This window comes from Lutra lutra, chromosome 13, assembly GCF_902655055.1.
Source record: "Lutra lutra chromosome 13, mLutLut1.2, whole genome shotgun sequence".
Classification (NCBI taxonomy): Eukaryota; Metazoa; Chordata; class Mammalia; order Carnivora; family Mustelidae; genus Lutra; species Lutra lutra.
The window spans coordinates 17,274,626-17,296,960 of NC_062290.1; the positions used below are offsets into that span (position 1 = coordinate 17,274,626).

Sequence of the window (22,335 nt, forward strand, 5' to 3'; positions counted from 1 at the left end):
GTGAAGAGGTTGTTTTGCAAGTAGAATGGGACTCTATCGTAGAGTGTCTTGAATTTCAAGTGGAAGTACTGAAATCATCCATAAGCATGGGCAGCGACAGATATTTTCGTGTAAAATAATATTATACAGAAAATGCCTTATAGGCAACAAATCTGGTAGCAATATGACTTTGTGTTAAATATAAAGATATGAGATGGTTTGATAAGTATTTGCTGGGATTTTAGAGTATTTTTTAGAAAGAACTACACATGTGGATATTGCTGTATCGTCATTAAAATACTCCTATATGCAGGAAACAGAGGGTCACTGGAGGGATGGGGTGGGGGTAACAATAAATTAATTTAAAAAATATTTGTATATGTGACTGAAATTTCTGAGACCATTATGTCAAATGCAGATTTAGATCAATAGGTATTCTTACTGAGAACCAAAAGATTACAACATTGGAAGACACATCTAGAGGCCTCCAAATATTGCATGCGTAAAGTTTAATCAATTTTTCCTATGCTGGAGGAAAGGTAATAATTGTTGTCTTCTGAGATGTCCAGCCTTACTCCTGGATATGTCAGAAAACTGGCATTTCTTGCATGTCCATTCTTATTGTGCCAAGAGAAGGTGTAGACACTGTCCTTTTTCCTTAAAGCTATTCATTATGTTACAAAATTGATGAGGTCATCGCTTAAAGTGGTTACCAGGTAAGGCCTTGAAGCAAAAGTCAGTGGGTTAGAATCCAGCTCAACCGCAGCTACTCGGTCTTAGTTCTCTCTCTGTTCCTCAGCGTTCTTGTCCCATGAATGACGATCACAATAGCACCAGCATCTTAACATCATGGAGAGGGTTACATGTTAAAAGACGGTCGAGTGCCTGCCACATGGTAATAATCGATACACGATAGTCCTGTTACGAGTCCTAATACATCATTGCTGAATAATAGACATCCATTTTATGACCTTGTTAGGTTTGTTCACAGGTGTTGTTATATTTGTTTTTTGTTTCTTTTTTTTAATCATGGCTAGAAAGAATGCTAGGATCCCATGGGGATGTGTCTGGGCTCTTGGCCAGAACTCAATATAGACAGCCTAGGTTGATTCTAACTTCCGTGAAGCTGACCAGCCTCTTGCCTCCCCTAGTGAGCCACCTGTATGGATTTGGACTGATGGATGCGGAAGCCATGGTGACGGAAGCCGAGAAGTGGACCACCGTTCCCCAGCAACACGTGTGTGTGGAGAGCACAGACCGGCAAATCAAGTAATACTCGTGGCGAGCAGTCAGCATAGCAATTTCCTGAAAGAGATCAGGCCGGCACAAGTGCTCTAGACAGCCTTTGTTGTCCATGGAAGCCGAAATCTTGTGTTGTGTGGTTTTTTTTTTCTAGCGTAATTATAAAATTCTCATAGAGTGGCTAGGATGCTAAGCTGTTAAATCCACATAATAGGACCCAAGGATCCTTAAAAGCATATCGCAACAGGGGATTTGGAGGACCCTTACAAATGGGCATTCTTGAGGTTTCTACTCAGCCAATATTTCTATTTCATGGTGCAAATGTTCTCCCTAAGTCAGCGTACTCCAAAATCCTAAACTTGATATTCTGGAAACTGAGCTCTGTAACGTGCAATAATGAATTATATTTTCAGTATAGTATATAAAAATAACAATAGGTTGGAAGTAACATGGATAGACAAAAAGAAGTAGGGGGCATGAAGGAAGAAGGGTCAGCCATAGGAACAACAGCCAAAAACAAACTAACTTCAGGCACAATCTCTGAGGTGGGAAACGAATCACCCCCAACTTGAACTGTTGTCAGTGTGACCAGAGCCCCGTGTTTAGGGGAAACAGTGGCACAGGAGAAAGCTAGTGAAGAAGCCAGGCACATTCAGGCCAGAGGAATCGTGGGTTATAGAGCAAGGAAGTGGTAGACCAGGGATTTGAACCAAGGTCATGGTAACCCCCGAGCCTTCCCCATACTGCCATACCCTCTAGCAGGAGTCCAAAAAGTATATTCCACAGATTGGCAACATCACTGTCACCTGGGAACTTGTGAGAAATGCACATTCTTGGAGCCCCCTCAGCCCCACTCAATCAGACATTGCAGGCAGAGGCTCAGCTCTTTGCGTTTCAACAAGGGGATACCCTCAAGTTTGATAGCCCTCTCTGCATGAAGATAAAAGAACCCCACTTCCCCCATTTTCTCTCACTTGCATCTTTCCCACTCTCTGATAACCAGGGTTAATCCTTGAAGGGACCTTGGGTGATGGCACTGTGTCTTTTAGAAATCAGCCACCAGCGGCTTGTGTGACATGGCGTCATCATTCTGGGCCCACAGTTCTACGCAGCCCAGCCCCTCCAGTGCTCTGCTCACACTCGGTCTCTCTCTGTTGCAGGACCATTCGCCCCAACAGTGCGGTGCGCTCCATCTACAAAGCTTCGGGCTGTTCCGATAACCCAAACCACCACGTCAACTACCTGGAGCACGTCGTCGTGCGCATAACCATCACCCATCCCAGGAGGGGAGACCTGGCCATCTACCTGACCTCGCCCTCAGGAACCAGGTCTCAGCTTCTGGCCAACAGGTACTCTGATGGCCTCTGGCCACCGGTGCATACAGGCGACACCAACACTCTGCTGTTTTGGAAGGTAGAGAGCGCCACCTGCTCTTGACTCAACCCTAAGAACCAGCTTAGGGGGCACTTAGATGTCAAGATGGCACAGAGCTCTCACTGCCCATACATAAATGAAGGGGTATAGGGGTGCCTGGGTTGTGGTGGTGTCCAACTCTTGATTTCCGCCCAGGTCATGATCTCAGGGTTCTGAGATCAAGTCACATGTTGGGCTCTGCACACAGCAGGGAGTCTGTTGGAGATTCTCTCTCTGTCCCTCTCCCTTCACCCCTCCCCCCCAAAATAAATAGAATCTTTTTTTTTAAATGAGGGATGAAAAACTGCCTAGAATCTATAGGAATGGGACAGTGTAACATTTAATACTTGGATAATATTGCAGTAATGCCACAAAAAGAAGGCCACCTGTTGTTTACCCGAACAAAGAATTACAGAGTACTACCTCCTTAGGCCTTTGAGATTGTCTCCCCTGCCCTTAAACGTCTGCCAGGGTTTGTTACAGATTAACTGAATTCTCTGGCCCAGTCCTTGTCCAAGGTTAAAGGAAATTCTATGTGATTGATTGATTGATTGATTGATTTATAAGATTTAATTTTTGTTTTGGGGGGCTTTCCCCCCCCCCCTAAGATTTTATTTATTTATTTGACAGAGATCACAAGTAGGCAGAGAGAGAGAAGGGGAAGCAGGCTCCCCATCAAGCAGAGAGCCCAACACAGGGCTCGATCCCAGGACCCTGGGATCATGACCTGAGCCGAAGGTGGAGGCTTTAACCCACTGAGCCACCCAGGCGCCCCATTCTATGTGTTTTAAAACAGGTGTGGGCAAATTTTTTTTCTGCAAGGAGCCAGTTAGTAAATGTTTTGAGCTTTGCAGGCCATGTTTCTGTGGCAACTGTTCAACTCTGCCTCAGAGCGAAAAAGCACCTAGGCCGTGTGAATGCATGGGCGTGGCTGTTTTCCAATAAAGCTTTATTTACAGAATAAATAAACAGGCAACAGGCTGGGTTTGGCTTGAAGACTGACTGTAAAGTTTAGCCCTTTAGTCTTTATGGCCCAAGAGGGTACTCAGTTTCTTGTCTTAGCCTCTTGCCTTTTCCCTGCTCCTTCCAAACACTGATCCAGGAGGTAATTGCACTGCCACAATCCTGCCGAAATTCCAGAATGTTCTAGCAACCAGTTTTCTTTTGCTGCATAGGTTTTTGAATGGTTGGGAGCATGGGTAGCAGGTGCTTATCAAAAAGTGGGACCCGAATGGGGACAAGTCAGGTTGTCTTATACACTTTGTTCCCTCTGTGGTTCTAAAATGTAAACCACAGCTAGAAGCCTAAATTTCTTTAATTTGATCTTTTTTCCTCCCAGACGAACATTTAATGGGAGCAGAAGTCTTATCATGAATGGCATATATATGAGAGCCAGTCTTTCATGCGGACATAGCCACCTGCCCACATAGCCAGGTGACCGTGGCAGTGGTGGTCTTTGTTAGGGCTGACCATAGGCCAGCGGGGTTGAGAGGCCTGGGGCCGATGCAGTCCTACAGAACCTAAAGCGAGATTGAGCAAGTGCCAGTTGCTTTGCAAAATCCCCAAATTGACCTGCTCTAGGACTGTGAGAACGAGAGCAGTAGCAGTTCTGGATGATAGTATCTGGAAGTACAGAATCCGAAATCTTCAATTACATTTTGCATCTGTGCCTGGCAGACGTGTGTTCTTTAAAACTTCACATCCTCCATCAGTGCATGGGAAAACGTGGGCTTAGGGCTTGATGCAGCGCAGCTTTGCCAGAATGAGGGGATGCAGGTGCAAAGAAGGGCAGGCTGCTCTGGCCTCAGATCCCTGGACTTGCCACCCGTGCCCTCCTCCCGCCGCAAAGTGGGGTCGCAGCTGCTGCCTGCCAGATGCTTCTTTCCAGTGGGCGAGGCCTTCCCGTGCATGGTTCCGTGATTAGGAGGTCACACCAGCTGCTGCTACTGAAGCAAGGGAAGACCTTTTCCCCTGTTGTTTTCTTTCTCTTTGCCTTTATTTGCGTTAAACTTGAATGCGTATGCAGGTGAAACGCGGGGGCACAAAGGTTTGCTTCACGCATGCGCGGCTGAGACCCCTCCAGCCTCCTCTGTTGAAAAGAAAACAGCCCCTTCATGGTCGCTGTGGGCTTGGAAAACTCAAGGTCCTCAGACTTTCTGGGCTTTCCCTGCCTCTGGCGTTATTTCTAGTCGGCCTCAGCCCGGGATGACTTCAGTGTGGAGGCTGATAAGCCAAGGAGCTGTGGACCCCATCACCGGCTTTGGTGGATTATCCTGCGCAGGCTTCTGTCCAGCACGCATGCGCGGGCTTCAGTCCTGCACGCCTGCGCAGCGGCGGAGCTGTGCTTTGCCCTTTGCAGAGTGCGAAACCCAACACTGCAGCTTGGCTTGTGCTGGAGGGGGAAAAAAAAAACAGGTGCTTCAGATACTCGGTGACCAGCGGTGGGGATGTTGACCTCAGTTTCCCCCATCAAGACTCCCTGGGAATACAGTTGCTACTCGACGTGGGTCTTCTCTGTCTGGAATGTTTTCTCCAAGGGCTGGTCTTCTGTGTGTGTGCCATCTCGTTGCTGAAAGGAAGGAGGTGGATGGACCCGGGGGGGGGGGGGGCGGGCAGAAGGCCTGGAGACACCCCAGAGATGTAAAGGATGTTATGAGTTCATTTGTCCGCGGTTCCCCGATCACATCACTCTGAGCAGCTGATCTCTGAAGCGTAAAACAGTGGCACCCAGTCCCAGAAGCACGTCTGGTCTCTGAGGCCACACTCCCCTGCCCTTGCTGTGTTTGATGCCCGGAGCATTCCTTCAACTGAAGTGGCTAAGGAGAGACAGGTCTTTGTGGCATTTTCTTTCCTTCCTGGCATGTTCTGAAGCTTTCCTTTTATGAGAGGAAGTGTCTCTTCAGAACCTTCTAGTCTCTGACCTCGGGGGGGGGGGGGTCCTTGTATCCCCTCACCTTGGCCCTGTTTCAAGGCCCATTCCCTGGATTGGGAGCTGAGGACAAGCAGCATAGGAGAGGGGTGGAGACAGGCCGAAGGGAAGGCCTGCTCCCCTCCTGGTGGCCTTCACGTTGGCCTGCAAGGCAGCAATACTTCTATATGGAAAGGGAGCTAAGTCAAGTTTTGGAAGGAAATTGTGTGTCAGTGGTTATTAATGAGAGCAATAAATGGTACCCCGGTTGGACACTTATCTTTCTTTCAAAGAAGTCAAGATTTCTAAGGAGGACCACGTTAAAGCAAAGAATGGCATGTATCTGAAAGTGACCTCTCAATGGTCACAAGAGGAAGTTTCCGGAGTGAGGGGTCACTTGAGATGAAGAGGCAGAGCTGAGGTGTCCCGGAGCCATCCCCGCGTGTTTCAGTGCTGTTTATCCCCACCACACAGCAATTCCTTTGGAATCGATTTTCTTCGAGGTCACTGAGCACTTGCCCATGTGGGCCGTCTGGAACCCCTCAGTGCCTCCCCGGTCCCGGCTGACAGGCACTTGCTAGAACTCCCGTGGAGAACAGCTGTTGGAGGAAGAACACTTACCCAAGCACCTGCAGGTGCTGGACCCTGGAAGGCACACAGCAGCGTTCAGAACTAGTCCAACGTGAGCGCGCCCCATTAGCCCAGCATGTGAGCACCCCTGGCAAGCCAGGTTGATAATTTAGGGGGTGGGAGCGCCGAGTACACAGAGCAGGCCTGGAATGGGCAGATGGTTAGTTTCTTCTAATCCCTTTGTTTTCTCCTGCCCTCCCAACCTCCCAGTCCTCCTCTTGGCCTGTGCACCCTGCCTCGCAAAAAGTCGACCTGAATAATCAGCACAAATGATTTATTTCAGGGGAGAATCTGGAGGTCTTGAATTGGTGGAGGGGAATCTAGGTGAGCTTGGGCTCCTTTAACATGTTTTTAGACAAGCATAACTTTAGATTCGCCTTTTTTTTTTTTTAATACCACCACATATTCAAATTCTGCCTTGCAAAAGTTTTGCAACAAAAGCCAGCTTTATGAGATTCTTCCTTCAGCTGCATTTGTTAGAATTATGAAAAGCGGTCTTTCTCCCCCTAAGTCTCCCCTTCCCCCCAAGTCAGTGAGTTCGAGATTTAGTGTAGCTGTATTGGCCCTCTGTTCCAAATTTTGGCTTCTGACTGAAAGCTGAAACTTTGCCTTTCTTTCTAAATTTGATTACAGACGAATATTTCTGCTTCTAATTATGTAGAGAGAAGGTACACTTTCGAGTCTGCAAAGCCTATAAGCTTCTATAATTAACTATGTTTAAATGTGGTGTTTATATTTGAGTCATTTCTGTTGCTGCCCAAATGTTCAATGACAGACTATTGACATTCGTAAAGGATCACGCCATGTAAGTGCATTTGTGGCTTGAAGTAAAAATTACACTTCGGCGGTGGAAATTTTGCATTCCAGTAAGGCCTCCCCATAAGAATCCTCTTCCTTGCTCCAAAAGAAGGTACAGCCTTTGGAGTTAGAGCTGGGCTTGTCTGGATTTCACCAGTTTCTATGTTTGACTTTGAAAAGTGAGTCTCTCCACTAGAAAACAGATGCCAAGGTTAGGGTCCACCTCACACGGTTGTCACAAGTGTTGAGTAAGATCACTCACAGCAAGTCCTTAGCACCACTCCTGGAACACACAGTAAGCACTTATTAAGTGCTAACCCTGATTTACACAGTGCTGCCCAAAGCACCTGATGGAGGACTCCATCAGACACAGATGGCTGGGCCCCTCTCCCAGAGTCTGATCCTGTATGTCTGGGTGAGGTCCATGAATCTGCATTTCTAAGAATCTTCCAGGTGATGTGGAAGTTGCCTGTCCACAGACCACATTTTTAATAGTACTGGTTTAAAAGATCACCCAGCTTTTCATACAACATTCTTGTTATGTTCGTGTCCTCAAAAGACTTGCAGGCAGAACGCTGCTGGGTGCTGCGTGAGTAATTTACAAAGGCGTCTGTAATCAGAAACAGATACTTAGATAAAAGCTATCCACTCTTAAATGGAATAAATCTGCAAGATTACAAGCATACATCATAGATCCACAACAAGGAATGCATGTTGGGCCCAGTCAGTAGTAAGTAATAGTATGCAGGTTGAAAGTCTTTTTTCTTAAAAACTCATCTTTTTAGTATTTCAGGTCTCTAGAACTAGTCCCTCTCTCTCTCAGCCTTTCTTAAAGAAGTAATTTCAATGAGGAGAGACAGAAAAACTTAATAGTGTGTTTTAAACACCCTATTTCAGAAGCAAATCATTTAAAACTTGCAAAAGCCAAACAGCTAAAGAAAATAAAAAACCACATGACAATTAAGCCAAATGAGCGCTTCGAGCGCTCTGTAAGTCCTACGTGAAGTTGCGATAAAGCACTAAAAAGAAAATAATAATTAAGTAATTTCAGGGACAGAGAAAGAAAAAAAGGAAACTTCTAAAAATATCTGTCTAAAGTCTAATTCTGTATGAACATAAATACTGTTTGGGGAGTAGTAGATGATTCTGAAATTAAGATCCATTTATAACTTGAGCAATAATTATATGATAACACATAGCTGTCAGTACTTATAAAATGTCTTGTTATTTAGTTGCCACAACAGCACTGAAGAATGTTGTAGCCTTGACACATTGGCTAGACTCTTTAAGCGAAAGGGGGAAGAAAGCTTCACTAATTATATGAGTTATTTCCTGAGTTAATTCCTCAAAAGGATGTACCACCCTTAATGGCAGTCTTTTCTACCAGCCTTCATCCAAAGTAATTTATTTGAAAACCACTCACAGGGATCGGGCTGTGGGGCACCATTTTAATAACTGGATGCGTAACTTGTGCTACCACAGGTGTATATCATTTCGTAGAGCACGCGATTATGAAGTCAACTTCAACAGACAGGGTTTCGCTGTAGCAGGCGATGTGGATAGGCCATGGGGGTAATTAGTCCAGGCTTCTGCACACTGGCCCTGCTTTGTGGACATTTCATCCATGCTGATAACGTTGGCATGTGTTGGGTTTCTTCACTGTTGGCCCGGCACGGACATTCAGACTGGGCATTGGGACTTTTTAGCCGATAAGTGGAGACCACACAGAATCTCTTTAGCTGGTGTCCAGTGTGGTTGGACGCTTGCTTGTCTTGAGCAAGTGTGTTGTTTGCAACACAAATCGAATCTACTACCAGCGTTACCTTTTATGACACACAGATGAAGCCGGATTGTTCATTGCCACGATGCCAAAAACTTGGGACGAGTTTAAGTGCTGAATCAGAAGAAAATAAAGAACGGGGTGAGACTAGAAATGTGAATGGTCAGGCTAGTCAATCCAACAGCAGTCATCAGTGTCTGTTTCTTTCCCCATCGACTCTTTCAGCAAAATGCAATGATCGTGTTTGGCTGCATTTTTAATTCCTCTCCTCAACTTTTATGTCCACGTGAAATTAATGAGCATTCAGCTCTGCATAAAGGAAAGAGACTGGGGTGGGAAACCGCTTAGCCCGATAGACAAAGCCCATTTATATTCGGGCTTTGAAACACTTATTTGAATGCCGATTATGGGTATTTCTTCTTGGCACCCAGTTTATATTTAATTTGGGTTCCAAATGTGATTTAAAAGTGATTGGCAGCAATGGAATGATTTTCAAAGGTGGACAGGAAAGGGTGGAAGGGGAGAAACACAGGGTCTGCTAATCCAGCAGTCAAATAATTGACCCGTGAGTAATTAGAAGTTGGCTGGGGTTGTGGAAACAAGACTGCCCTTCATGTGATGGCAGCCTCAAGTCTCCTTTGTAGTTTTGGACGTGAGGCAGTGCGCCAAATGCTCTGTCTAAACTGTTTGGGAATTGCTCTTAAGTTTGGCACTCTTGGAAAGGTATTATGTGACAAGTTGTTGCTCTGGTGCCCTCATACGGCACAATGGCTTCAGCGATCTCAAGCCTAAACTCTGTGGGCTGAGAAGTGGTTCTAGATTGGTTTCTGCTTCCACGCATTTCCACGTCAACACACTCCCTTTTGTAACATATGTCTGAGAGGAAAGGCGATTTGAAAAGCCTCCTCCTTCCCCACCGCTGTTTCTCCTTTTCATCCAGCCTACCCCCCCCCCCCACTTTAGGTTTATGTGAAGGGCTCTCTGTATGTAAGTCAGTTATATAATGGACCAGCAATTTCTTCCTGGCCAAGTCTAGTTTTAAGCCATCCGCTTATGAAGCAGGCCTTGTTGTGGTAGTGCATACATTATAGGATCTCCATAAAATGTACCATCCCTAATCTAGTGAAGTTCTTTTATAGATCTTTCATACTAGGAAGATATTCATGTAAGGAGCCACTATTTCTATCCCTGTTACCATGAGGGTAAGCCACCACATTCAATATGGCTCTCATTGAAATGCCACTCCTCTCTTCAGAACTAACCCTTACACATAGTCTACAGATATTCTAAAAAGAGAAAAAGGGGACTCTCACTCTTAGAAGCTTTGAAAATCACTTCCTACTGTTAACCCCATTATGGAAATTAACAAAACATATCTGAACATCCCAGACATCTGGGATATTCTCCAGTAAAGAGATCTGTTGGACTCTGCCTCAGCCTTTCTCAGATTTTGCCCAGTTTTCTGACCATGGGACACTTTGAGAATGCTGATAAGTACTTGCCTTTTTTCTTCTTCTAAGGTCTGAGGAACAAATAGAGGTGATTTTTCCCGTTTATCCTGTTTCTCTAGAGAAAACTGCCAAGTGTCCGCCATTTACATGATACTCCCCCGTTATGCCAACCACCCCTTCAGTTTCAGGATCCAGCTGTCATTTTAGAGGGATCCTCAAACATATCGGAAGAAAGCTTTTGTATGTAAAGAATTAGAATTCTGGTATATTAAATTATAAGGAGATTAAACTGGTTATTTTTGGTTTCAGAAGGGCACTTTTTCTCCCAATGGGAAGATATACACAGCATGCAGATTATACCCACCAATTCCCTTGGTGAGCATGAAATTAAAGCGAGTAGAGTTGATTGCATGTTCTGAATAGCCATCAACATCCAGTTGCCATGAACTTTGTCTCCATGGAAGGACAGATATGTCCCAGAAACAGGACATGGTTGCTTCTAAGACCATACTAAAGATATTTTTGCTTCCCTGTTTGCCTCTCTAGCTCTCAAGTTCTTTCTCTAGACACACATAATTTTTTAAGTTTTATTTAAAAATTTTAAAAAACTGTCTCTTGCCCAATCTTTAACTTTTTAACCTTCTACTGTCCCATCTCTGTAGAAATCTTTTTCTAAAAGTAGGTTGTACACTCAACATGGGGCTTGAACTCATGACCCCAAGATCAAGAGTTACATGTTCCAGTGACTGACCCAGCCAGGCACCCCCTATAGAAATCTTAATATTTCTTTGGGTCATCAATTATATATAAAGTGCCTAGATAAGTGACATGCCTCTTTCTTCACGTGCTTGTTTTATACATTATCTATTGACGTTTCTTTATTCTTAATGAGGATTCTGTTTTCTTCTTTTCCTTCTTGTTTTGTATCCCTCAGGATTACATCACAGGAAATAATGCTAGCTATTTCATATAGCTAATATAGGGAATTTGGAGCTTAGAAAATCATTAGAAGAGCTAGAAGAGCAGAATGTAGGCTGAACTTATAGGCATGACTCCCTCAACTGGTTAAGATGAGTGGACAGGGTCTTTTTACTGAGTCGTAATTTATGAACAATACAGTTCACTTTTTAATGTGAGTAATTTAGTGATGAATAATGCTCCATACACCATTATTTTCAAGATATAAAACAATTCCGTCACCCCTGGAACTTCCACCATGCCCCTTCTTCCCTCCCACCCCCTGGCACCCACTGATCTGTTTCTGTTTATGTTGCCTTTTCTAGAATGTCCTAGAAATTGAATCCTACAGCACGTAGACTTTTATGTCTGACTTCTTTCATTTAGCTTCAATGCTTTTGAAATTAATTCATGTTGTTGCATTTATTAGTAGTTCAATAGTTTTTATTCATGGGTACTGTTTTGTCATATGAATATACCAGAACTTGATTACCCATTCACTAGTTGAGAGACTTCTAAGTTGTTAACAGTTTTCAAGAATTACAAATAAAGCTGCTGTGAACATTCATGTGGAGTTCTTTGTATGAACATATGTTTTCACTTCTTGGGTAAATGTCTGGGAGGGGGATTGTTGAGTCACATGGTAAGAACTACCAAACTGTTTTCAGAGCAGCTGTTCTGTTTGGCATTCCCATCAGCAGTGTAAGAGAGTTTTAGTTGTCCCACATCTTTAATACTTGGTATTATCACTCTTATGTGTAGAGTCATAGCCTGGTTTTCCCGATACCCAAATGTTTACCCCTTGCAGAGTTGCTATTACAAGGCCACCACTGTGCCTATTTGGCTGTGGTAGAATGATGACACGCATTTGGGTCTACTCATTGTCAATGTCCAAGAGGAAAATGGCCTCCAGTATTGAGCTGAACCTGCTGATGGGTACAAAAAGATCACTGATCATGGTCTTGCCTTGACCTTCACTGGATTCTAAATAATGTAGAAAACAATGCTTTCTGGTTATCTCACAGGCTTTTTGATCATTCTATGGAAGGATTTAAAAACTGGGAGTTCATGACCATTCATTGCTGGGGAGAGCGAGCCACCGGTGACTGGGTCCTTGAAGTTTATGATACCCCCTCCCAGCTGAGGAACTTCAAGACTCCAGGTAGGAACTCCCTTTTCTATCATTTGGTTTACTCTGCAGAAACAAGTGATGGAATCTATTTTGGCCTGGAAGGTTTTTGCATTTATATATCAACATCATCCTTTCTCATGTGATCCTATAGTTGGAGTATCTGTACATATTCCAGTTCTCAGTATTACCATTTGAGGGGTAATGATTGAAGGCTCAAAGAATAAATGTTTTGATCTAAGTACAAGATAAAATGTGACAGCTATTGATTGACATTTCAGAATATATGCTCCATCTAACCAGCTTCCCCCAGCTAGCCTCATCTAGAGATGGTTTCCTCAATTATCTGTTCCTCTGAATTTGTTCTAAAATTAATTTTTAGTGCACACGAGACATTGAGCTTGGCCTGTGCAAGCTATGCTGGTTACAGTAAAGAAAAATGAATGTTGGTATTCTGCCCCATGTGAGCCTAAGAGCTAAGGGAAAGGAATACTTTCTAGATAAGTAAAATGTGGAAATTACGATGTTAACAGAAGCACATGGCCTGCCTCCATCTTCCTGCTAATATACGAAGCTTGTTTGTAACACAAAGTAAGGGAAAGTACAAATGTAGTTTGGGGCAGGAGACTGAAGATTTTCACAGCACCTGTGTTATCCACAATGGAGCCCTACGTAGTACTTGGCTCGGGGACAGCTGATCTGTTTCACAACCACCCCAGCTCCCACCCAGCTGTGGACACATCTGCAGCCATCTAAGAAATCCGTGCTTCCCAGTGCTCTCTCTGTGCAGCCCATCTGAAGAAGATCCAGGCCTGAGGGCTTGTTTGGACTAATGGGTATCCAGTTCTAGCCCTCTCCCGATCGCAGAAGAAATTAACCCAGACATTCCGTAATTCATTGTAAGGGTGTGTGTTACTCAGAGAATTGTGTGCTGCATAGGGCAAAGGAGACACACAGCAGAACAGAGGAATGAAGCAGCCATTTGCCTTACTTTTGCCCACTGGTCAGGGAAAGGTACTCATTCTGAGAGATCCATTTTTGGCAATGCATTTGGCGATCTCTTCTCCCTAATTCTATGATGTGGTTCCTCTGTGTTGCCTCAGAAGACCCACACTCAGGTGGCAAGGTCACAACGAATCAGGATATAAGATTTATTAAAGGGTATCCAGTTCCAGCTCTCCTCCAGCATGCGTCATGAATATAATGCTTGCCAAAGTGTGATCGAGAAATCAAATGTTGGTCAACAAGGCAAGATTGAAGGGAACCATTAAAATAAACTAGCCCCTGGTTTCTAGATGCTTTCATTGGTTCCTAACCTACTTAGTCCCCAGGAAATTCCTTTCCCCTCCCTTCCTCTTTCTGGGCCATGCTCAGTGCTCATGTGATAGAGATACACTGGGTTGTGGCATTCAGGGGCAATGGTGGCTTGGTGACTTGGCTGTGCTGCCCAACCCCAGTGGATCCATCGGCAGGTGACAGTTGAGGGCTCTTACGTCTCAAGAGATCCCAGGGAATTAATCACTGTCCAAATATGATAGTTGTGTACCAAGGGGTGGGGGGGGGTGATGCCTTAAGGCACAGACATAGGGGTACACTATCGAGAATATAAGACTAAAAGTGACTGTTCTTTACTGTCACCACACAACTCTAAAGAATGTCAGTGATAAAATGCTTCTCCCCACAAGAGCAAACTATCCCTAGGAGCACACTCCTGGTAGACCTGGTATTTATGTGCAAGGGTCAGGGGCTGTGAATGTAAATCTCTCTGCCCTCCAGGAGTTCAGACTTCCTCCAGAGTTGGTGACGATCATCTGTGTTAGAGGCTCTCAGCAGTAGCCCAGATAATCTAGAGTTGTCTCTTTCCCAGCACTGGCTTCCACTTAACCGTTTAAATGTTCATGCGTAATTCTAGTCACCTCTAGGCATTTTACAGATGTTCTTTTCTGCCAGAAGAGAGATAGCCTAATGCTATTACTGACCTGGGGTCAGGAGGCTTTAATAAATTCACACAGTCTTTGAATATCCTTCCTTTAACCAACCTTCCTGTTTAGGATTAGTCACAACATTGAAAAGGGACTTGTACTTCTATGTGTGGGCATGTGTGTTTCTTTCCATGTGTGGGCATCATTGTTTCTCTGGTGTACAGTCCTAGGGAAGGCTTCTCTAACTAGTGAGGGATTTTTTTTAGTAAGCTAATAGAAATTCAGCTAGAGACTTAGCCCAATTTCTAGCCCAATTAAATGGTAGAATCATTCCCAAGTATATAGGTTCCTAATTCCGAACTGAGCTCCTATCTCTTTGTTTCTTCCCATTTCTTCCCATTGTTTATTCCCATTTGTTTATTATTAAAGCACATATTAAGGATTTTTTTTAATTGAAGTATAGTTGATACACAACTTTACCTTAGTTCCGGTGTACAACATGGTGACTCGACAAGTCTGTGTTAGCTCGGCTCACACAGGTGTGGCTACCACCTGCACCACACAGCGCTATTACAGGACCCTTGACTCTATTTCCCGTGCTGTGCCTTTCATCCCTTTGACTGTTCATTCCATAACGGTAAGCCTGTACCTCCTACTCTCCTTCTCTGATGTTGCTTCCTTTCCTTTCCTCTCTGGCAATCACCAGTTTGTTCTCTGTGTTTATGAATGAAATCGTATGGTATTTGCATTTCTCTGTTTCACTTTTCTCACTTAGCATAATCCCTTCTGGATTCGTCCATGTTGTTACAGATGGCAAGATCTCATTCCTTTTTATGGTTGAGTAGTACTCCACTGTGTGTGTGTGCGTGCATGCGTGCACAGGTGTGTGCGCGACTATGTATATACAGAATATCTTCTTTATCCATCCGTCTATCAGTGGACACATAAGTTGCTTCTACATCTTGGCTATTGTAAATAATGCTGCAATAAACATAGGGGTGCATGTATCTTTCTTAAAAAGATTTATTTATGTACTAGAGAGAGAGCACACTAGTCTGGGGACAGTCAGAAGAAAGAGAGAAACTCAAGCAGACTTCCCATTGAACATGGAGCCCAATACAGGGCTTGATCCCAGGACCCCAACATCATGACCCGAGCCAAAATTAAGAGTCAGATGCTCAACCAGCTAGGCCACCCTGGCGCCCCTGCATCTGTCTTTTTGAATCCGTGTTCTTGGTTTTGTGGGTAAATATCCAGTAATGAAATTCCTGGATCCTTCGGTATTTCTGTTTTTAATTTTCTGAGGAACCTCCATCCTGTTTTCCAGAGTGCAGACTGCTCCAGTTTGCATTCCCACCACCAGTGCACGAGGCTTCCTTTTTCTCCACATCCTCGACAACACTTGTATCTTGTCTCTTTTATTTTAGCCAATCCGATGGCGTGCAGTGATAGCTCATTGTAGTTTTGATTTGCGTTTCCATGATGATTAGTGATGTTGAGCATCTTTTTGTGTGTCTGTTGGTCATATCTGTGTCTTTGGAAAAATATCTATCCAGGTTCTCTGCTCATTTTTCATCAGATTGTTTTGTGTGTGTGCCAGGCTGTGTAAGTTCTGATACATTTTGGATATTAACCCCTTATCAGATATTTCATTTGCAAATATCTTCTATCCACTAGGTTGTTGTTTTGTTTTGTTGATGGTTTCCTTTACTAGCAAAAGCTTTTTAGTTTCGTGTAGTCCCAATAGTATATTTTTGCTGTTGTTTCTTTTTCCTAAAGAGACATATCCATAAGTATGTTACTAAGGGCAATGTTTGAGAAATTACTGGCTGTGTTTTCTCTTAGGAGTTTTATGGTTTCAGGTCTCATGTTTTATGTCTTTCATCTTTTTGCGGTTTATTTTTGTGTCTGGCGTAAGAAAGTGACCCAGTTTCATTCTTTAGCATGCAGCTGTCCACTTATCCCAATACCATTTATTGAGGAGACCATCTTTTCCCCATTATGTATTCTTGACTTCTTTGTTGTAGATTAATTGACTATAGAAGTGTAGGTTCATTTCTGGGCCTTCTATTCTCTTCCACTGATGGATGTGTCTGTTTTTGTGCCAGGACCATAGTGTTTGATTACTCCAGTTTTGTAGTAGATCTTGAAATCTGGCATTGTGATACCTCCAGCTTTGTTGTTCTTTCTCAAGACTGCTTTGGCTGTTCTGGGCCTTCAGTAGTTTCACACCAATTTTAGTATTATCTGTCTGGACATTTTAACCATATTAATTCTTCTAATCTGTGAGTGTGGACTCTTTTGCCATTTGTTCTGTTGTCTTCAATTTCTTTCATCAGTGTTCTACTTTTTAGACTCTAAATCTTTCACCTCCTTGGTTAAGTTTATCCCTAGGTGTTTTATTCTTTGTGGTACAATTGTCTGGGGGATTGTTTTCTTAATTTCTTCCTGCTACTTCATCGTTAATGTATAGAAATGCAGCAGATTTCCAAATATTAATGTGTATCCTGCAACGTAACTGAATTCATTTATTCTAGAGTTTTGATGGAGTCTTTAGGGTTTTGTATTTATAATGTCATGTCATCTGCAAATAGTGACACCTTTACTTCTTCCTTACCAATTTGAATGTCTTTTATTTATTTTTTCTTGTCTGTTTGCTACAGCTAAAACATCCCAGTACCATGTGTTGACTAAAAATGGCAAGAGTGGGCATCTTTGTCTTGTTTCTGATCTTAAAGAAAAAAGCTCTCAGTTTTTCACCATTGAGTATGACATTAGCTATGGGTTTGTCATATATGGCCTTTATTATGTTGAGGTATGTCCTTCTAACCCCACTTTGTTGAGAGTTTTTATTATGAATGGATGTTGAATTTTGTCAAATGCTTGTTCTGCATTACTGAGACAATCCTGTGATTCTTATCTCATGTTATTATTGTGGTATAGAACAGTGATTGATTTACAGATACTAAACTACCGTTGTATCCGTAGATTCAATATCACCATGAATGTCCTTTTACTGTATGGTTGAATTTGGTTTCCTAGTATTTTATTGAGGATTTTTACATCTGTGTTCATCAGGGATTTTGGCCTGTAGTTTTCCTTTTTTGTAGTGCCTTTGGTTTTGGTATCAGAGTAACATTAGTCTCATAGGATGTATTTAGAAGCTTTCCTTCCTCTTCTTTTTTTTTTTTTAAATAGTTTGAGGAAAGTAGGTATTAACTCTTGTTTAAATGTTCGGTGGAATTCACCTGTGAATCCTTCTAGTCCTGGACTTCTGTTGTTGGGAGATTTTTTTTTTTAATTGCTGATTCAATTTCTTTACTACTAATTAGTCTGTTCAGATTTTCTATTTCTTCCTGACTCCATTTTGAAAGAGTATATGATTCTAGGAATTTATCCATTTTATCTAGGTTCTCTAATTTGTTGACCTGTACTTTTTTATAGTAGTGTCCTGTAATCATTTGTATTTCTGTGATGTCAGCTGTTACTTCTTTCATTTCTGATTTTATTTATTTGGGCCCTCTCTTCATTTTTCTTGATGAGGATGGCTAAAAGTTTATCAATTTTGTTTATCCTTTCAGGGAACCATCTCTTGGTTTCACTGACCTTTTTATTGTTTATTTAGTCTCTGTTTCATTTATTTATACCATGATTTTTATTATTTCTTTCCTTCTACTAACTCTGGGCTTTTTTGTTCTTCTTTGTGTATTTCCTTTTGGTGTAAGGTTAGATTGTGTATTTGATATTTTTCTTGTTTATTGAATTAGACCTATATTGCTATAAAATTTCCTCTATGAACTGCTTTGTTTCCCAAAGATATGGAACCACTGTGCTTTCATTTACATTTGTCTCAGTGTATTTTTTTGTTAACCCATTGGTTGACAAGTAGCATGTTGTTTAGCCTCCAGGTGTTTGTGGTTTTTTTCCCACTTTTCTTCTTGTAATTGGTCTCTAGTTTCATACTATTGTGGTCAGAAAACATGTGATCCATCCTGGAGAATGTTCTGTGTACACTTGGAAAGGATGTATATTCTGTTGGTTTTGGACAGACTACTCTGTATATCTCTTAGGTCCATCCGGTCTAAGGTGTCATTCAAGGCCACTGTTTCCTTATTGATTCTCTGTTTCGATGATCTGTCCATTGGTGTAAGTCTGGTGTTGAAGGCCCCTACTATTATTGTATTACTGTCAGTTTCTTCTTTTATATAATTTTCTGTGAATTTTTTTTGCTCCATTGTACATAGATATTTACAAGTATTCTATCCTCTTGTCCTCTTGTTATAGTTTTGTGTTAAAGTCTATTTTGTCTGATATACATATTTTTACCTTGGCTGTTTTTATTTTGTTTTTTTTTTTCTGCTCTCATTTTCATGGAATATCTTTTTGCATCTCTTCACTTTCAGTCTATATATCCCTTTAGGTCTCAAGTGAGTCTCCTGTGGACAACATAAAGATGGGTCTTGGTTTTTTATTCATTCCACTACCCTCTATCTTTTGATTGGAGTATTTTGACCATTTACATTTAAAGTGATTTATTAATAGATATATACTCATTGCCATTTTGTTCATTGTTTTCTGCTTGTTTTTGTAGTTCTTGTTTCTTTTCTCTTGCTCTGTTTTCTTGTGATTGACGACTCTTTAGAGTGTTATGCTTGAGTTTGTCTTTACTTCTTATGTATCTGTTAAAGGTTTTTAGTTGGTGTGTACCATAGGGTTCATATATAACCTCTGAAGTATATAGCAATCTATATTGAGAATAACTTGTTTGAACACATTCTAAAAGGACTTCATTTTTACTTACCCCCTCCACATTTAACATATATGCTGCCATATTTTACATCTCTTTATTTTGTGATTCCCCTTAACTAATTTTTTTTAACATATAATTGACTTTACTACCTCTGTCTTTTAACCTCTATACTGGCCATAAGTGATTGTTCTACTACCTTTATTCTATGTTTGTTTCTACTCATGACATTTTTCCCTTTCATAATTTTCTTCTGATTATGGCCTTTTCAACTAAAAAAGTCTCTTTTAACATTTCTTGTAAGACTGGCTTAATGGTTATGTTTTGTTTGGGGAAACTCTATCTCACTTTCAATTCTGAATGATAATCTTGCTAGGTAGAGTACTTTTGGATGTGGAGTTTGGTTTTGTTTTGCACTTCAGATATACCATGCCACTCTATTCTGGCATGCAGTTTTCTGCTGAAAATCAGCTGAAAGCCTTATGAGGTTTACCTTGTGCATAACTAATTATTTCTCTCTTGCTGCTTTTAACATTCTCTTTAATCTTTGCCATTTTAATTGTTATCTGTCTTAGTGTAAATCTCATTGATTTCATCTTGTTTTGAACTCTCTCTGCTTCTTAAACCTAGATATCTGTTTCCTTCCCAAGGCTAGGGAAGTTTTCAGCTATTATTTCTTCAAATGAGTTTGCTGTCCCTTTCTCTCTCTCTTTTCCCTCTAGGATCCCTATAATGTGAATGATTGATTGCTTTATGTTTTCCTAGAATTCCCTCAGCCTATCCTCATTCTTAATTTTTTGTTTTCTTTTTGCTGTTCAGCTCAGATGCTTTCTGTTACCCTGTCTTCCAGATCACTGATCCATTCTTCTGTATCCTCTAATCTACTATTGATTCCTTATAGTGTATTTTTAATTTCAGTTAGTGTTCTTCAACTGATTGATTTTTCTATATATTTCCTGCCTCTTTGTTGAAGTTTTGAGCTCTTCCACTCCTCTTTAGTCCCCTGAGCATCTTTATGACCATTATTTTGAACTGTTTATCAAGCATATTGCTTATGTACATTTCACTTTGTTATTTTTATGAGGCTTGTCTGTTCTTTCACTCTTTTCATTTGTCTACTCATTTTGTTTGGGTGTCTGCATTTGTTTCTAAGAATTAGACAGAAGAGCTACTTATCCTAAACTAGAAGGACTGATCTTGTGTATGGTCATCTGCTTTGCAGACTGTATGTGCCTGGTGACTTTAGCTGGCGGCTGGAGGTCCCAGGTCACTCCATGCTGGGACCACCCTGGTGGACTGGCCTGAGTGTGTCAGGGTGGTCCTGAGGCAATCTATGCAGGGGGCACCACAGTCTAATAGCTGAAGCTGAAGTGGGTACCAGCCTCGGGATCATAACACTCTGTACAGAGGGTATCCTGGCAAGATAACTAATACTGAAGTGGACATGGGCTGGGGTAGTCCCAGTTCTCTCCACATAGAGAGTGTCCCAACAGAGCAGATGAAACCAAAGTACATGTAAGCTGGAGGGGTCACAGCACTCTTTGAGCAGAGAAGCTGAAGTGGCTACAAGCTATGGGGTTCCAGGGGTCTTTGTGCTGAGGGGCACCTTGGGAGGACAATTGAAGCTAAAGTAGACCCAAGCTCCATCTGAAGCCCAGAAGGCTCAGGCCAGGAGATCATGGGGCACCCTGTATCAGGGAAGTCCTGGCAAGTTGTAAGCCAACTTGTGGGCCTAGAGTATTCCTGGATACTTGGCACATGTGTCACCTTGGTGAGATGGCTAGAGCTATAGTGAGCACTGATCCAGGTATCCCAGTGTGCACCACGCTGGGACTGCCTTGGTGGGACAGCTGGGGCTGATGTGGGCTAGGGGTTTGGGGTTTATGGAGGTAGTAACTGACAAGGGCATCCAGACCATGTTCCTGTCTATGCTATCAAGGTGGAAGAGGAACGCAGACCATGGCACTCACCAGCCTCTCTGAGCCAGAGGGAGTTCCAGCAGCTCCCACAATTTGGCTGAGTTTCAGCTGGATCCTTTAAATTCCAGTTCCTCTTTTAAATGTTTAAAAGCGTGAGCTAAGGGCCCAGAGCTCACTAAGGCAGCAGAACAGCATTGGCTCTAGACCCTGCTCCTCTCCATGCTATCACGGTGGAGGGGGAATGCAAACCGTGGCACTCACCAGCCCCTCCAACCTGGAGATATTTCCACAAATGCCCCTGCCGTTTGGTGGAGTTCTAGGGCTGGATCTTACATGTTCTAGTTGCCCTTTTAAACTGCTGCAGTTCATGGTGTTGGGGGAGGGCAAAGTCCCTTCATGACTCTGTCTCCATCTTTCTTGCCATTCTCTATGTGGTCTATCTTGTATGGAACCTGTTCAGTCAGCACTTAGTTCTACTTCAGGAGGAAGAGATTGCGTGTGTCTGTGGAGTTGGTGAATTCAGGGTCTTCCCACATCTTGAATTAGAAGTCCATAGGAAGGATTTTTTTTTTAATCGTTGTCTTTGTTTTGTTAGACATTAGACCTATCTTGGGTTTTCATCCTTGGGCAGATTGCACTTTTGTACCAACATGTACAATAGATTTTTCTCATTCTGTATTTACACAGTGATTTCTTAACAGAAAGTTGCATCATCAACTGCAAAATCTCCTAAGTAATTTAGCAAATGGAAAACATTATGATAAGGGAAACATGATGGCCCAAATATGGCAATATCTGATGTGAACTGTGTTAGATTCTAAGGAAATAAGGTTACATAATAAGTGAAACATAAAGGGATGAATTGCCCAACAAGTATGTCCCCAGTGGGCTTACAAGACATTTCAGGAAGGACACAAATGGAAATAATCAATTATGAGTCAGCATTCTTACAAGTATTATACAAGGGTAAATTTTAGATCCAAACTGATCTTAGGTTAAATGAGCCAGGTTTTAGGGTGACTGATGGATTGGATTTCCGACAGTGTCCTTGCATTACATGCTCCATTTGTATACCTGAGAGTTGCCAAAGAAAACTGTGTTCTCTTTTGCATTGCTATGTAAAGGCAAGCGGGTCATGAATTTCGGTTAGACATTCATTTCTTGCCACTATGTAACGTATAACACTTGGAATTCTGAGACGGAAAGGCACCCTAATTATGAAAAGCATAGTCATTAACATGTAAGTCCAAGGAAAAGCTGGCAGAGGGCAAACACATATAAACCAATGGGCTGGCCCAGTGCAAATGTCAAACAACAATGAATGTGGCATAGAATATGTTGATTTTTAAACTTAAAGGTTCTAAACTCTTGGAAATAAACAGGAAGGTTGTTTCATATAATGGTTTAAGAACACTGCATTTGGGGCACCTGAGTAGCTCAGTCAGTTAGGCATCTGACTC

The 22,335-nt window shown here is 42.3% G+C and overlaps 1 protein-coding gene across 5 annotated transcripts in view; it reads left to right on the forward strand.

Annotated features, from left to right (window-relative positions):
• The window catches only part of PCSK5 (proprotein convertase subtilisin/kexin type 5), a 461,872-nt gene that overhangs the window by 255,543 nt on the left and 183,994 nt on the right, over positions 1–22,335 (forward strand). For all 5 annotated transcript variants that reach the window (XM_047699471.1, XM_047699474.1, XM_047699473.1 and 2 more), the window contains exons 11-13: positions 1,131–1,248; positions 2,382–2,570; positions 12,184–12,320. In XM_047699471.1, the coding sequence (XP_047555427.1) occupies positions 1,131–1,248; positions 2,382–2,570; positions 12,184–12,320 (444 nt within the window). The remainder of the gene's footprint in view (positions 1–1,130; positions 1,249–2,381; positions 2,571–12,183; positions 12,321–22,335) is intronic.